At 40.8% G+C, this 12,287-nt stretch overlaps 1 protein-coding gene across 1 annotated transcript; it reads left to right on the top strand.

Moving 5' to 3' along the window:
- Positions 1-10,604: 10,604 nt before the first annotated feature.
- Positions 10,605-12,261, top strand: LOC115301831 (26S proteasome regulatory subunit 10B-like). Its single transcript, XM_029951827.1, has 3 exons — positions 10,605-10,745; positions 11,967-12,046; positions 12,127-12,261. Exons 1-3 carry the CDS (start codon positions 10,619-10,621, stop codon positions 12,226-12,228), a joined length of 309 nt encoding a protein of 102 aa, XP_029807687.1. The 5' UTR covers positions 10,605-10,618; the 3' UTR covers positions 12,229-12,261.
- The last annotated feature ends 26 nt before the right edge of the window (positions 12,262-12,287 follow it).

Below are 12,287 nucleotides of genomic sequence, written 5' to 3'. Positions count from 1 at the left end.
ACGTGCCAAGGCGCCCGCGCCGGCCGCCCGGGGCCTCCGGTCGGCTTCCTTCCCCGCACGTGAGGCTGACGCACGAACCCGCTTCCCGGTTCGGCCCCGCCCGGCGCACCGCGCCCGTCCTCGGCCCCCAAGGCCCGGTGCCTGGAGCCCGGCCGCGGCGCGCCCCCCGCAACCCTAGCGCGGACGTCGGGGTCTTTCCCGCCGCAACAGCGCGAGCGAGCGAGAAGCCCGAGGGGTCTGGGTCTCCCCGCAGGGCCCGCCCCACCCCGCGTAGCCCCGGCCAATCCTTCGGTATCTCCAGAAGAGGAAGTCAAACCGTACCAATTACGCGTCCACAGTGTCCCAGACAGTCTTAAAGCTGAAAGGGATTATGAGTGATAACCTAGATCAGGGCTGCCTAGATCGCTGTCACATGGAAAGAGCAAAGAGAAACGGGTGAAGTTCATTTTAATAATCTATTTTCTTTAACTCAATATGTGCAAAACATTTCAAAATATACTTAATATTATTCATAAAATATTTTACGCGTTTAAAAAAATTTTTAATGTTTTTTTATTTATTTTTGAGAGACAGAGAGAGCGTGAGCAGGGAAGGTCAGAGAGAAAGGGAGGTACAGAATCTGAAACAGGCTCCAGGCTCTGAGCTGTCAGCACAGAGCCCGAAGCGGGGCTCGAACCCACGAACTGTGAGATCATGACCTGAGCTGAAGTCGGATGTTCCACCGACTGAGCCACCCAGGCGCCCCTACGTGTTGTTTTTAAATCTTTGACATCTGGTGTGCATTTTATGCAAACTAGCCATATTTCATAGTCAAATGTAGCAAGTGGCTACTGTATCTGTCAGTGCAGGTGAAAACTACCCTCTCATTTCATAGGAGGAAACAGACTCAGATGAGTCGATGATGTGAGCCGGCGGCCAGCTGGGTAGTGACAGCATGTCCTCTAAATCCCACCCATGGGTCTAGTCTAAAAGCTTTTTTTCTTTCTACCCTCCAGGGAGAAATTTTCATGGTGAAACCGGAAAGCTTCCCAATACCTTACACATTCAATATTTCAAATTAAAATGTTTTTGGTATGTCATTTTTAAAAGCCACATTTTAATGGCTTAATGAAGTAGCTTGGGATATGGTAGGCCCAAAATAGGTATTACTTTTGTTTTCTAGCCGAGAAAAATAAGCATAGAAAGTTTATCTATGTTACTCAAAGTCACATGATATGGTAGAGGCGAGACTCAAATTGAGGTATTTCTTACTTCCAGTGACCATAACCTATGGTCTGTCCATCACTTGTCAAGTGGACTGACACACAGTAAAAAGTCACCAGTCTTCTGAGATTGTGGGGGCCTGAGAAGCTCTGATTCTACCATCTACACATATAATCCAGTCTTCCTCTTGACTTAGTAAGTTCTTTTTTATCATACAGATCCACTTAGCTCTCCAGGGCCAAACCTAACTCACTCATTCCCTCTTCTATGTGGTCTTCTTGGTTTCCTCTTAACCCATTTCCAGTCTCTAAATGAATTTAGATTCAATAAACTTACTCTACCCAGACTGAGCTTGATATTACAGATATAAAGGTATAGAAGGCCCAGTCCTGCACATGGAGAGACACCCCATAGAATTTAGCATCTGATCTTTGATGACATTTCTACCTCATGTTTCTACCTCTTTAAACTCCTTGGGCAGGGATGATGTCACAAATATACCTGTGACTCTCAATACTTTAACAAAGCTTCTCTTTGCAATTGTTTGTAAAATGAATGAATGTTTTCCATATGTATATATTTTATATAATATCTTAAGATATCAAAATATCTATAAAAATAAGAGACATGATATGAAAATTGAGAAACTAAACAATAAAGCCTAAAACTGCAGAAGGAAGCAATCTGAACATGAATCAGCCCTGGATTTCACCCTGATGCAATAAGCCTGTAATTTGGGAGAGCTTAAAACTGTCAGTGTTCTCAGGATGAAGGCTTCCATTCCTAAGATTTGAACTCTTGCCCACAACAAATTTAGCAAACTTGTAATCAGTAACAATCACCATGTAAGACAATTTATTCTTTATTTTATTGTTTTTTTCAGCTTTATTGAGGTATAATTGACTAATAAAAATTTAAGTGTATGTCATGATGATTTGGTATACAGATAATTGTGAAAGGATTTCCGCCCCCCATCAAGTTCATTAACACATTTATCATCTCACCCTTTCTTCCTTCTTGGTGAGAACATTTCAGTTTAACTCTCTTAGCAAATTTTAATTATATAATATAGTGTTACCAACTACAGGCACCATATTATACATTAGATCCTCACAGTTTATTCATCTTTGTACCCTTTTACCAAACTCTCCCTATTTCTCCCATCCCCTAGCCCCTGCCAACCACTTTTCTACTTTCTCGTTTCTAGGAGTTTGACTTTTTCTTTTTTTAATTTCACATATAAGTGAAACCATACAGCATTTATCTTTCTCTGTCTGGCTTATTTCACTTAGCCTGATGCTCTCAAGGCCTATCCATGTTGTAGCAAACACAAGATTTCCTTCTTTCTCATAGCTGAATACTAATCCACTGTATATGTATACCACACCCCCTTTACCCATGTAGCCATTGATGGACACTTAGATTGTTTCCATACTTTGGCAATCAGGAATATGCTGCAATGAACATGGGGGAGCAGATCTACTTTTTCAAGAAAATGGTCTCATATACGTGCAGAAGTGGGACTGTTGGGTTTTACATTACTATCTTGATAATTATCATTTTTTCTTTCAGATTTGTAAGGGACTTTAGAATGTGTAAAATACAGTTTTGTGCACCTGATATAACGACCACTGACACTTCCCTAAGAATCCCTCAAGTTGATCCTTTGTGTGAGTTCACTGTTTCCACTCTGCCTGCGCTGGCAATCATCTCACCTGTGTTAGGGCCTAGGAAATAACTGATTAGTCATTCAATAACTATTAAGGAGCACCCACAAGGTACGTGGTTCAACCTTGGCTTTCCGAAACGCTAGCCTCCCATTTATCATACCTTAGCTAGACAGCATTAAATATTTTAGAGATGAACAAGGTCGCAGCCTTGTTTTCTAATACTAATGATTATAACAATAACATAACTTAGATTTAGTGTAGACGGCATTTCTTGATAGAATTCTGATTACTGTGGAAACAACAGCTATTATTATTATTTTTTTAATGACCAAAGCAGGAAATGGCTTGAGCCTAATTTCTCAAAATGGGGCATGAAGATTTCCCAGGAGCTTCTCAGTACCTACACATTTTCTGGCACTGAATAGTCAAGAAGGAACTAATTTAAAGAGAAAAATTTGGTCAAGGAAAAGAAGTATTATGACACTTAAGAGGAAAAAAGGCTAAGTAAAAACCTAAAGGTTTTATTAGATCTATTTATCTGATATTCATTGACTATAAATGTGAACATGGTACATTGCTAGAATTTCTCTCAAGATGCTGGAGATTATTTGAGTTGGGGGAGAAATACCTCCTAAGCTCTACCTTCACCTCCTTTTCTTCATACTCCTGGAAGAACAAGCTACATATAGTAGTAACTGACATGATAAGTTCCCATTTATACCTTAACCCACTGTGCAGACTGATTTCCAGCTCTACCCTCCTACTCCTTATCCCTGGCCTTCTTATGGCCCAAATCTTCTATGGCCATTTTCATGAGATCATGAAATCTCTGCTGCATTTTACAACACTGATTTCTCTCTCCTTCAATTCAACTTCCTATGTATCAAACACTCCAGCAGATTCTCCTTACACTTTTCTTTTTTAAAAATATGTTTATTTATTTTGAAAGAGAGAGAGAGAGAGAGGACAAAGAAAGAATCCCAGGCAGGCTCCATACCATCAGCACAGAGCCCATCATGGGGCTTGATCCCATAAACCATGAGATCATGACCTGAGCTGAAATCAAGAGTCAGATGCTTAACCAACTGAGCCACACCGGCACCCCTCCCTCCCTACACTTTTCTAATATTATTTAACTGTCTCCTTCACAGGCTTTCCTCCAGCCCACCTCTAAGATGTGAGTGTTCCCCAGGGCTCTATTCTCTGTCCAGTCCTCTTCCATACTCGCCCCTGGAGAAACTCAGAGCCTGAATACTGCTTTGGATCCTCTGTCTCCCTCTCTCTCTGCCCCTCTCCAGCCTGTTCTCTCTCTATAAATAAATAAACAAATGAATAAATAAATAAATATTAAAAAAAAATAGAAATCTGACCATGTCACACCTCTGTTTAAAGTCTTCAATGCTCCCAACTATCTGAGGACTCAAATTCAAATTTCTCAGCATGACATTCAAGGTCCTCATCATCTGGCCTCACCTTTTTCTCCAGCTATATTTCCTTTTTTTATTATTGAGAGACAGAGAGAGACAGCGCAAGCAGGGGAGGGTCAGAGAGAGAGGGAGACACAGAATCTGAAGCAGGCTCCAGGCTCTGAGCTAGCTGTCAGCACAGAGCCCGACACGGGGCTCAAACCCACAAACCATGAGATCATGACCTGAGCCAAAGTCAGACGCTTAACCGACTGAGCCACCCAGGTGCTCCTCTCCAGCTATATTTCCAAACCTCTTTGCCTTACTGTCACTCAACTGTTAACAATTCCCCATACAGATGGTGTTTCCACCCTCCATGTCTTTACTCACCCTGTTTCTATTCCTGAAATGTCTTCTGCTCTGTCCCATACCGTCTGCTCTCACTTCACCTGGCTAACTCCATTAAGATTCAGCTCAGGCAGCTGCTACCTCCATGAAGTCTTCCCTAACTCCTCTGTGCCTGAATTACGTTTCTCCTCTTTGGTTCCATAAACTCATATAATTGTGCTTAGCACAATTAGAAATCAAATAAGTATTTATGTAGAATTTCTCCCCCTTTCAACAGATGGGTAGGAAACTTGCCTTGGTAGTCTCAGGTTCCCCAGCACTTAGTATTTTGTGTGTGTTTCACCACATGACTTCTGAGTGAATTAATGAATGTACACATAAATTAACTAATGAACTTGAAAAGATAACAGCATGAGATGTCACAGGGCGATGGGTGATTATGTTTTAAACATAATTAGGCTAATAGTGTTTACAGCAATCATTTGGGGCAGAAGTAAATCTGGATGGGACATAGGACACAAAAGAATTGGAATTGACAAGAGAAAATTCACAAAAGGTATGGATGTAGGAAAATTGAGGACAAAGTAGGAGCCCAGTTACCAACTGATGGGTTAGAAAAAAATAAAAGAAACTTATCCAAAATTCATTTAGAAAACATTTCATTATCAAGATTATCCAGGCAATAAACAAGAGTGGCTCCAAATTCAGGGACTCTAGACTCAGCATGATTCCAGGAAGACCAGATAGAGTTCCAAAATGAAAACATGGTGAAGTGAAGTCCCTCCCTGCTGAATGTTAAAACTCCCGCACCTGCAGCAGACCACATGTGACTCTCAGCTCTAAAACTGCAGACCTCTTACGCATATCTGCTTTCCATTCACTGCCTCATGCCTTACTTATCCCTCCCTCTTCCATTCTAAAAGAAGAGTGAAGAATTCTTCCGGAGAATAAACAACATCATCAGAAACAACAGAACAGTTAGTCCCCCTACTCTCACACTTAGAAATCTACTGCCTTTTTATTTAATGCCTCAGTCTCTGATCAGAAAGCCAAGGCTCACAGCGTTGTTAAGGAAAGCCTTCAACATGACATAGCTCAAAACAAATAAGAAAATAGGAGCTTTGAGGAAACAAAAAGGGAAGAAAGGAAGAAAAACAAAAACTATAATCAATATCATCAAACATGTAAGAACAGGAGTCTATAAAAAGGAACAATTAGAGAGCAAGAAAGAGATCTTAGAAACTATATGATAGCCAAATAGAAAGTTTTGACAGAAACATTAGAAGAAACATTGGAGAAATTTCCTAAAAAGTGATATAAAAAGACAAAGAGGTAGAAATAAATGAAAAGAGATGGAAAAAATAGAAGGTTAATGAAAGGAGGACAGAGTCTGACTAATAAGGGTATCAGTAAGAGAGAACATGAAAACAGAGAGGAAATCATCATAGAGGTTATTCAAGAAAATAGCCAAAACTGAAGGATGGCTGCCTAGATTGATAGGGCACACTGAGTGCCCAGTTCACTGGGTGGAAAATGCCCCTACCAGAGATAAAATTTTCAGAAAGAAAAACAAAACACCTGATACCCTACAAAGAATTAAGAATCAGAAAGGCACTACAGAAGCTCCAGGACAATGGGGCAAGGCCATTTAGCCAGCCAAGCTATTAATCAAGTCTGAGAACAGAATTAAGATATTGTTATATATGAAGAATAATGTACATCTTTAAATCCTTTTTCAGAAAATTATGGGAGGATATGATCCAGCCAAAGGAGTAAACCAGAAAGGAGGAGACATGGGTATCCAGAAAGAGATGATAGCACCCAAGACAGGACTTAGAGAAGTTCTGAGAAGAGAGCCCTAGAGCCCAGATTAGAAAGGGGAGGGAGGCCTTAGGAGGAGTGTCACCATGTGAACTGGAGGGACACCTGATATGACTGACTTTATGGGAAACACTAATCAGAGGAAGTTAATTATGTTGTAAAGTTGGGGAGAAGTGATTTTTTAAAAAAAGAATATTTAAAAAATGAACCAACTTTTTTTTTTTCTTTAAATGAACCAACTTTTTAAGGCACTGGGGTGGCTCAGTGGATTAACCATCCAACTCTTGACTTTGGCTCACTTCACAATCTCCAGGTTCATGAGTTCGAGCCCCATGTCAGGTTCTGTGCTGGTAGCATGGAGCCTGCCTGGGATTCTCATTCTCTTTCTCTCTCTCTCTCTCTCTCTCTCTCTCTCTTTCTCTCTCTCTCTCTCTCTCTTTCACACTCTCTCTCTCCCTCCCTCCCCCTTCCCCGCTCTCTCTCTCTGTCTCGCTCAAAATAAATAAAAATAAACTTAAAAAAATGAGGCAACTTTTAATTCCAGGAAGTTCAAACAGCTTTACAATAAAACAAATGTAACTATTGCTTGATTTACATGTCCCACAACGAGACAAATATGGGATGGTGATTTAATCAAACTTGTATATACTGTATGTATGGAATACAGAGGTAGGGAAAGTAGGGACCTGGACTGATATAAGGTGCTAAATCTTTATTTTCCTTATTAGCAAGTGAAAAGATAAATCTTAAAATTAATCTACCAAAAAATAGAGCATAAGCATATTATTTATGAAGAAAATATGGAAGAAACATGTTAAAGAGTTGGGAAATGGGACCCAGGGGTAGAACGGTGGGAGGGGGGCAGTGGACTCCTCTTTTTCAATCTAAATGCTGTAGTACTTTTTATTTGTTTTTATTTTGAGAGGAGTGTGTGCGTGAGTAAGCAGGGGAGAGGCAGAGGGAGAGAAAGAGAATCTTAAGCAGGCTCCACACTCAGCAGAGTCAGAGGTGAGGCTGGATCCCACAGCCCTGGGATCATGACCTGAGCTGAAATCAAGAGTCAGCCCTTCAACCAGGGTGCCACCCAGGGAGTCACCCAGGTGCCCCAAAGTGTTGTAGTACTTTTTTTTTTAAAGGTCTTTATGTATTACTTTATTGAAGAAGATTATTTCCCAGAAGCCTAGGAATTCTAACTTCTATTCCTTCCTCAACATCTTACTGCTTAGCCATAGATACATTCAATTACATGCATTCTCGTGGGCATTTAGGGAGAGATATTTGGGATGACAAATTTCCAAAAGCTCAAGTGCTGTGGCTGATATGTGAGCAAAAGTAGTTGGTACTTGCCTATCTGGTACAGTTTCCCAATTTCTCTTTAGAAAAATATCAATTCCGTCTTATTAGTTATCTGTCACTGAATAACAGGTTACCGCACAACCTTAATGGCTTAAAATAATAAACATTTATCACCTCACAGAGTTGTGGACTTCTGTGCCATTCAGGAGTAGCTGAAGTGGGTTGTGTGACTCAGTCTCTCACTATGTTGCAATCAAGACTACGGCTTCAGTTATCTGAGGGCTTCCTTGGGGCTGGTGGCTCTCCTTCTAAGAAGGCTCACTCATATTGCTGCTGGCAGGAAGCCTAAGTTTCTTGCTGGCTCTTTCTTGACATGTAGGCCTTTACATAGATCTGCTGATGTGTCCTCATGGCCTGACAGCTGGCTTCCCCCAGAGGGAGTAATCCAAGGAAGAGTAAGAAGGAAGCCCAGTACTTTTATGACCTAGTCTCAGTAGTGGTGTAATGTCACTTCCACTTTATTCTACTCTTCTAGAGCAAGTTACTAGATCCAGGAAAGGGGAATTAGGCTCTACTTCTTGAAGTGGGAAATATTAAAGAATTTGTGTATGTATTTTAAAACCATAACACCCATCAATGACACATCATAGGTAAATAGATTAGGAGATTATCCTTAAATAATGTCACTGTTATGACATCATTTTAAGTGACCCCCCCACACACAAACTAAGACATGCCTAATTTTTTGAAAACTCTTTTTCTTTACTGTATAATATTTTTTGCATTAAAATATGTTTAATGTTTATTTTTTTATATAGAGAGAGAGACAGAGCATGAGCACGGGAGGGCAGAGAGAGAGGGAGACACAGAATACAAAGTAGGCTCCAGGCTCTGAGCTGTCAGCACAGAGCCTGACACAGGGCTCAAACTCACAAACCATGAGATGATGACCTGAGCTGAAGTTGGATGCTTAGCTGACTGAACCACCCAGGTACCCCTCTACTGTATGATATTTTAAGGTCCTTGAGTACTGATGACATTTCTTAGTCTTTTTGTATCTGCTTACCTATTATAATGTCTGACATATTCACATATTCATCCATTCAATAATTCATATATATAATCATCTTCTGGGGATACAATCATGAGCAAGAAATAGTCCTTGTTTACCCAATAATCTATTGGGAGGGAAAGACACTAAAAATTTAATCACCCTTATGAATGCAAAATTGAAAGTTGAGGTGCATTTTATGATGAAGAGGGACATGGTCTTATGGGTGCATATAAAAAAGAAACAGGGCTATTTCTGGAGCAGCCATGTGAAAAATGGGAGGTTCATCCAAAGTTGGACTTTTGCCAGATGGGTGACAGAAAAAGACCATGGTCGGGGAGTTTAAAACATTGGTATGTCATGTGCTCATAAATATTTATTGGGTTGAACCAAACTGAGCTGTCTTTTTTCTTTGTCTTATCCTCTCTTCTTTACTTCTCCATGTCAGAGGTGATATATTTTGGTATCGACAGGCTAGTTTGACCAGAATATTTGCAGCTGAGCAGGAGAAGGGATTATCCCTGCTCAATCTGTCTTCCTTGTTTATTACCTACTACAATTTCCAATTATATTTTGAAAACCAGAATAAAAATATTCATAGAACACCCATAAGATTTTTTCCTAAGAACTTTGAAGACATCTTTTATGTGACTTTAGTAGTTTAATTCACATAAATTTGTACTTTATATGTATATGTAGAACATGCCTATTTAAACTCAAATATCCAGGACCACTGTATTAGATGAGATCAAATGGAATCTATCCGGGGACTCTGACAGAGTCTATTGAATACCAATAAATTCTCCCCAGGAACAATGCTGGAAGTGATACAGCCCTGGGGACCTGTTCTGCAAAAATTGAGGTCATTACTACGCTTAAATAATTTAAAGGCACTCACTATTTAAGACACTATTAAATGCTTACTGTGTGTCTTTGCGTTAATAAATACATGTTATTTAATATTCATTCTATCCCTATGAGACAGGTACAATTATTATGCTAATTTTACAGAGATTTTTAAAGATTAAGTAATTTTCCTGAAAGCACAGAAATCTGAGAGTTGTCAGACTTCAAGCTCCTGACTCAACCTACTTCAGTTGTTTATCTTGTGCTCCATATCTCTATAACCCACCCCCTTACAGTCTCATTGGCTTCCTTTCTGCTCCTAGAAATGAACCAAACTCTTTTTTACCTGACGATCTTTACATTTGTTGTTTCCTCCGTCTGGAAGTTTCTTCTCCACTTTGTTGAAATGCTGGCTCGTTATCTCATATTTCCTTCTAAATTAGTTCTCCTCACCATACTCTATAACATCACCATGTTTTATTTCCATTTTAGTATTTATTACACTCTGAAATTATTTGTTCAGATCGTATCTTTAGTACTTCATTTACTGAATGAATGAATAAAATAGACTACTCCTTCTGTTCCTGGAGGTCCTTGATAGCTTTGTGTTACCAATAGGCTGTATTATCCTTACAGTCCACTGGAGCTATTTAGAGAGATTGCACACTGCCTACTTCACTGCCATCTCCGTTTATTACAAAGTCTTTCGTGGTTCCAGGACAGCAATGGTCTCACAATATCGAAGCCTCTCAGGGGACCACCAGGACAACAGCTTCCTGCTTTACCCAGCTCGACCTGCAGGGGACGGTGTCTTTGGAGGCCTCCTTCCGCGCACTCCGGCGCCCTACGAGACGCAGAAGTGAGAGCTGTGGAGTAGAGGGGCGGAAGCAACCGGAAGGGGCGTGGTCCCCACGAATACACCACCCCCTCGGGAGGCTTTCCTCCCTCGCCCCGCCCCTTCCCCCGCCCGGGCGGCCATGGCCATTCCCGGCATCCCCTATGAGCGACGGCTTCTCATCATGGCGGACCCTAGAGATAAGGCGCTTCAGGACTACCGCAAAAAGCTGCTGGAGCACAAGGAGATCGACGGCCGTCTTAAAGAGTGTGAGTGCATCTTTCTTTCCATACAATCCTATTCCTGGACCTGCATCTGTCTCTAACAAAGCAGAAGCTCTTGGCCGAGCCCGGCAACTGATCTCCAGGGATAGGAAGGCCTCGGTCCAGGGACAAGGCGCTTTGTCATCCCATCCTGAGCTTGGGAAGCACAGCCTCTTGAGGAGTAGAAATGGCCCAGTCTGGTCCAGGTGACCGAGAGAACATCCCTATTTCTGAGATGGAAGTGGAAGAGGACTAGAGGAAGAGTGGGAAAGAAGTGGGCCAGAGATATTTGCCAGGTTGGGGTGCAAGAAGGGCGATGTAGGTGAGTCTTGGGTCCCAGAGAGACTTTAGTCATGGAAGCTCAATCAGGAAGTGGGACTCGATGTGCTGGCTTGTATTTGGGGTGGAAAGCCAGAGCGGAGCCTATCAGTGGGACATAATAACCCTCCTTGTCTTTCTTCGTATTTTGAGTTGTTTTCCATCAGGCACGCAAGTTTCCCTTACCTCCTGAACTAAAAGGGTGCTTACGTATTTTCGTAGTGCACCTTCACTGAAAAGCCTGGATGCTTTGATTAAATGAAGAAAGACCATAACCATGTAATTCTGTGGATCACTGCACCTGTTCGTCTTATTTAGGATGGAAAGCCATAGAGTAATAATCCATGTAGGTAGCTGAAGAGATGAGGAAGGGTCTAACTATTATCATTCGGTTTTGTAGTCGCAAATCCAGAAGTGTTAGTGTCAGTATCTGTTAAAAATGTATCAGTGTTACGAATGTGCTTGAACAAGTATTGCCAATCAAAATAAAAATACTGTGCTTTTAAACTGTAACATTTCTGGGAGCCTGTTGACTAAGTCGGTTAAGCATCCTACTTGGGCTCAGGTCATGATCTCACAGCTCTTGAAGTCCAGCCCTGCATTGGGGTCTGTGCTGACAGCTCAGAGCCTGGAACCTGCTTGGAATTCTGTGTCTCCCTCTTTCTCTGCCCCACCTCCGCTCACACTCTGTCTCTCAAAAATGAGTAAATGTTGAAAAAATAAAAAATGAACAGTAGCATTTTATTTTTAAACATGTCTCCTGCAAATGGCATTATTTCTTTTGTGGTTTCATATAGTGGATATAAACTATATGTAAAGTGAAATAGACTGAAACAAAAATAAAGTACTTAGTGACAAACTCACTAAGATTATTGTTTAATTAAAAATGTTCAAATTATATTATTTCAGTAAGGGAACAGTTAAAAGAACTTACCAAGCAATATGAAAAATCTGAAAATGATCTGAAGGCCCTACAAAGTGTTGGGCAGGTAGGTAATGGAGATTGGGGTGTAGGGAGTGATGGTTTTTTAGTTATTGGCAAAAAGTAATGCTTTTTTTTCTTTCTCAGATTGTGGGTGAAGTACTTAAGCAACTAACTGAAGAAAAATGTAAGTGGATTGGACTGTTAATTAATAAAGAAAAAAGTGGACTCTCCTTCCTCCCACCATGAAGTTTTGAAATGCTTATTATTTTAATGACAGTAATGAAGGTAGATGATATTCTTACATA

Source organism: Suricata suricatta, chromosome 9 (assembly GCF_006229205.1).
Source record: "Suricata suricatta isolate VVHF042 chromosome 9, meerkat_22Aug2017_6uvM2_HiC, whole genome shotgun sequence".
Lineage (NCBI taxonomy): Eukaryota > Metazoa > Chordata > Mammalia > Carnivora > Herpestidae > Suricata > Suricata suricatta.
Note: the sequence above shows the minus strand (reverse complement) of the source record. Positions and strands in the feature narration are given on the sequence as shown.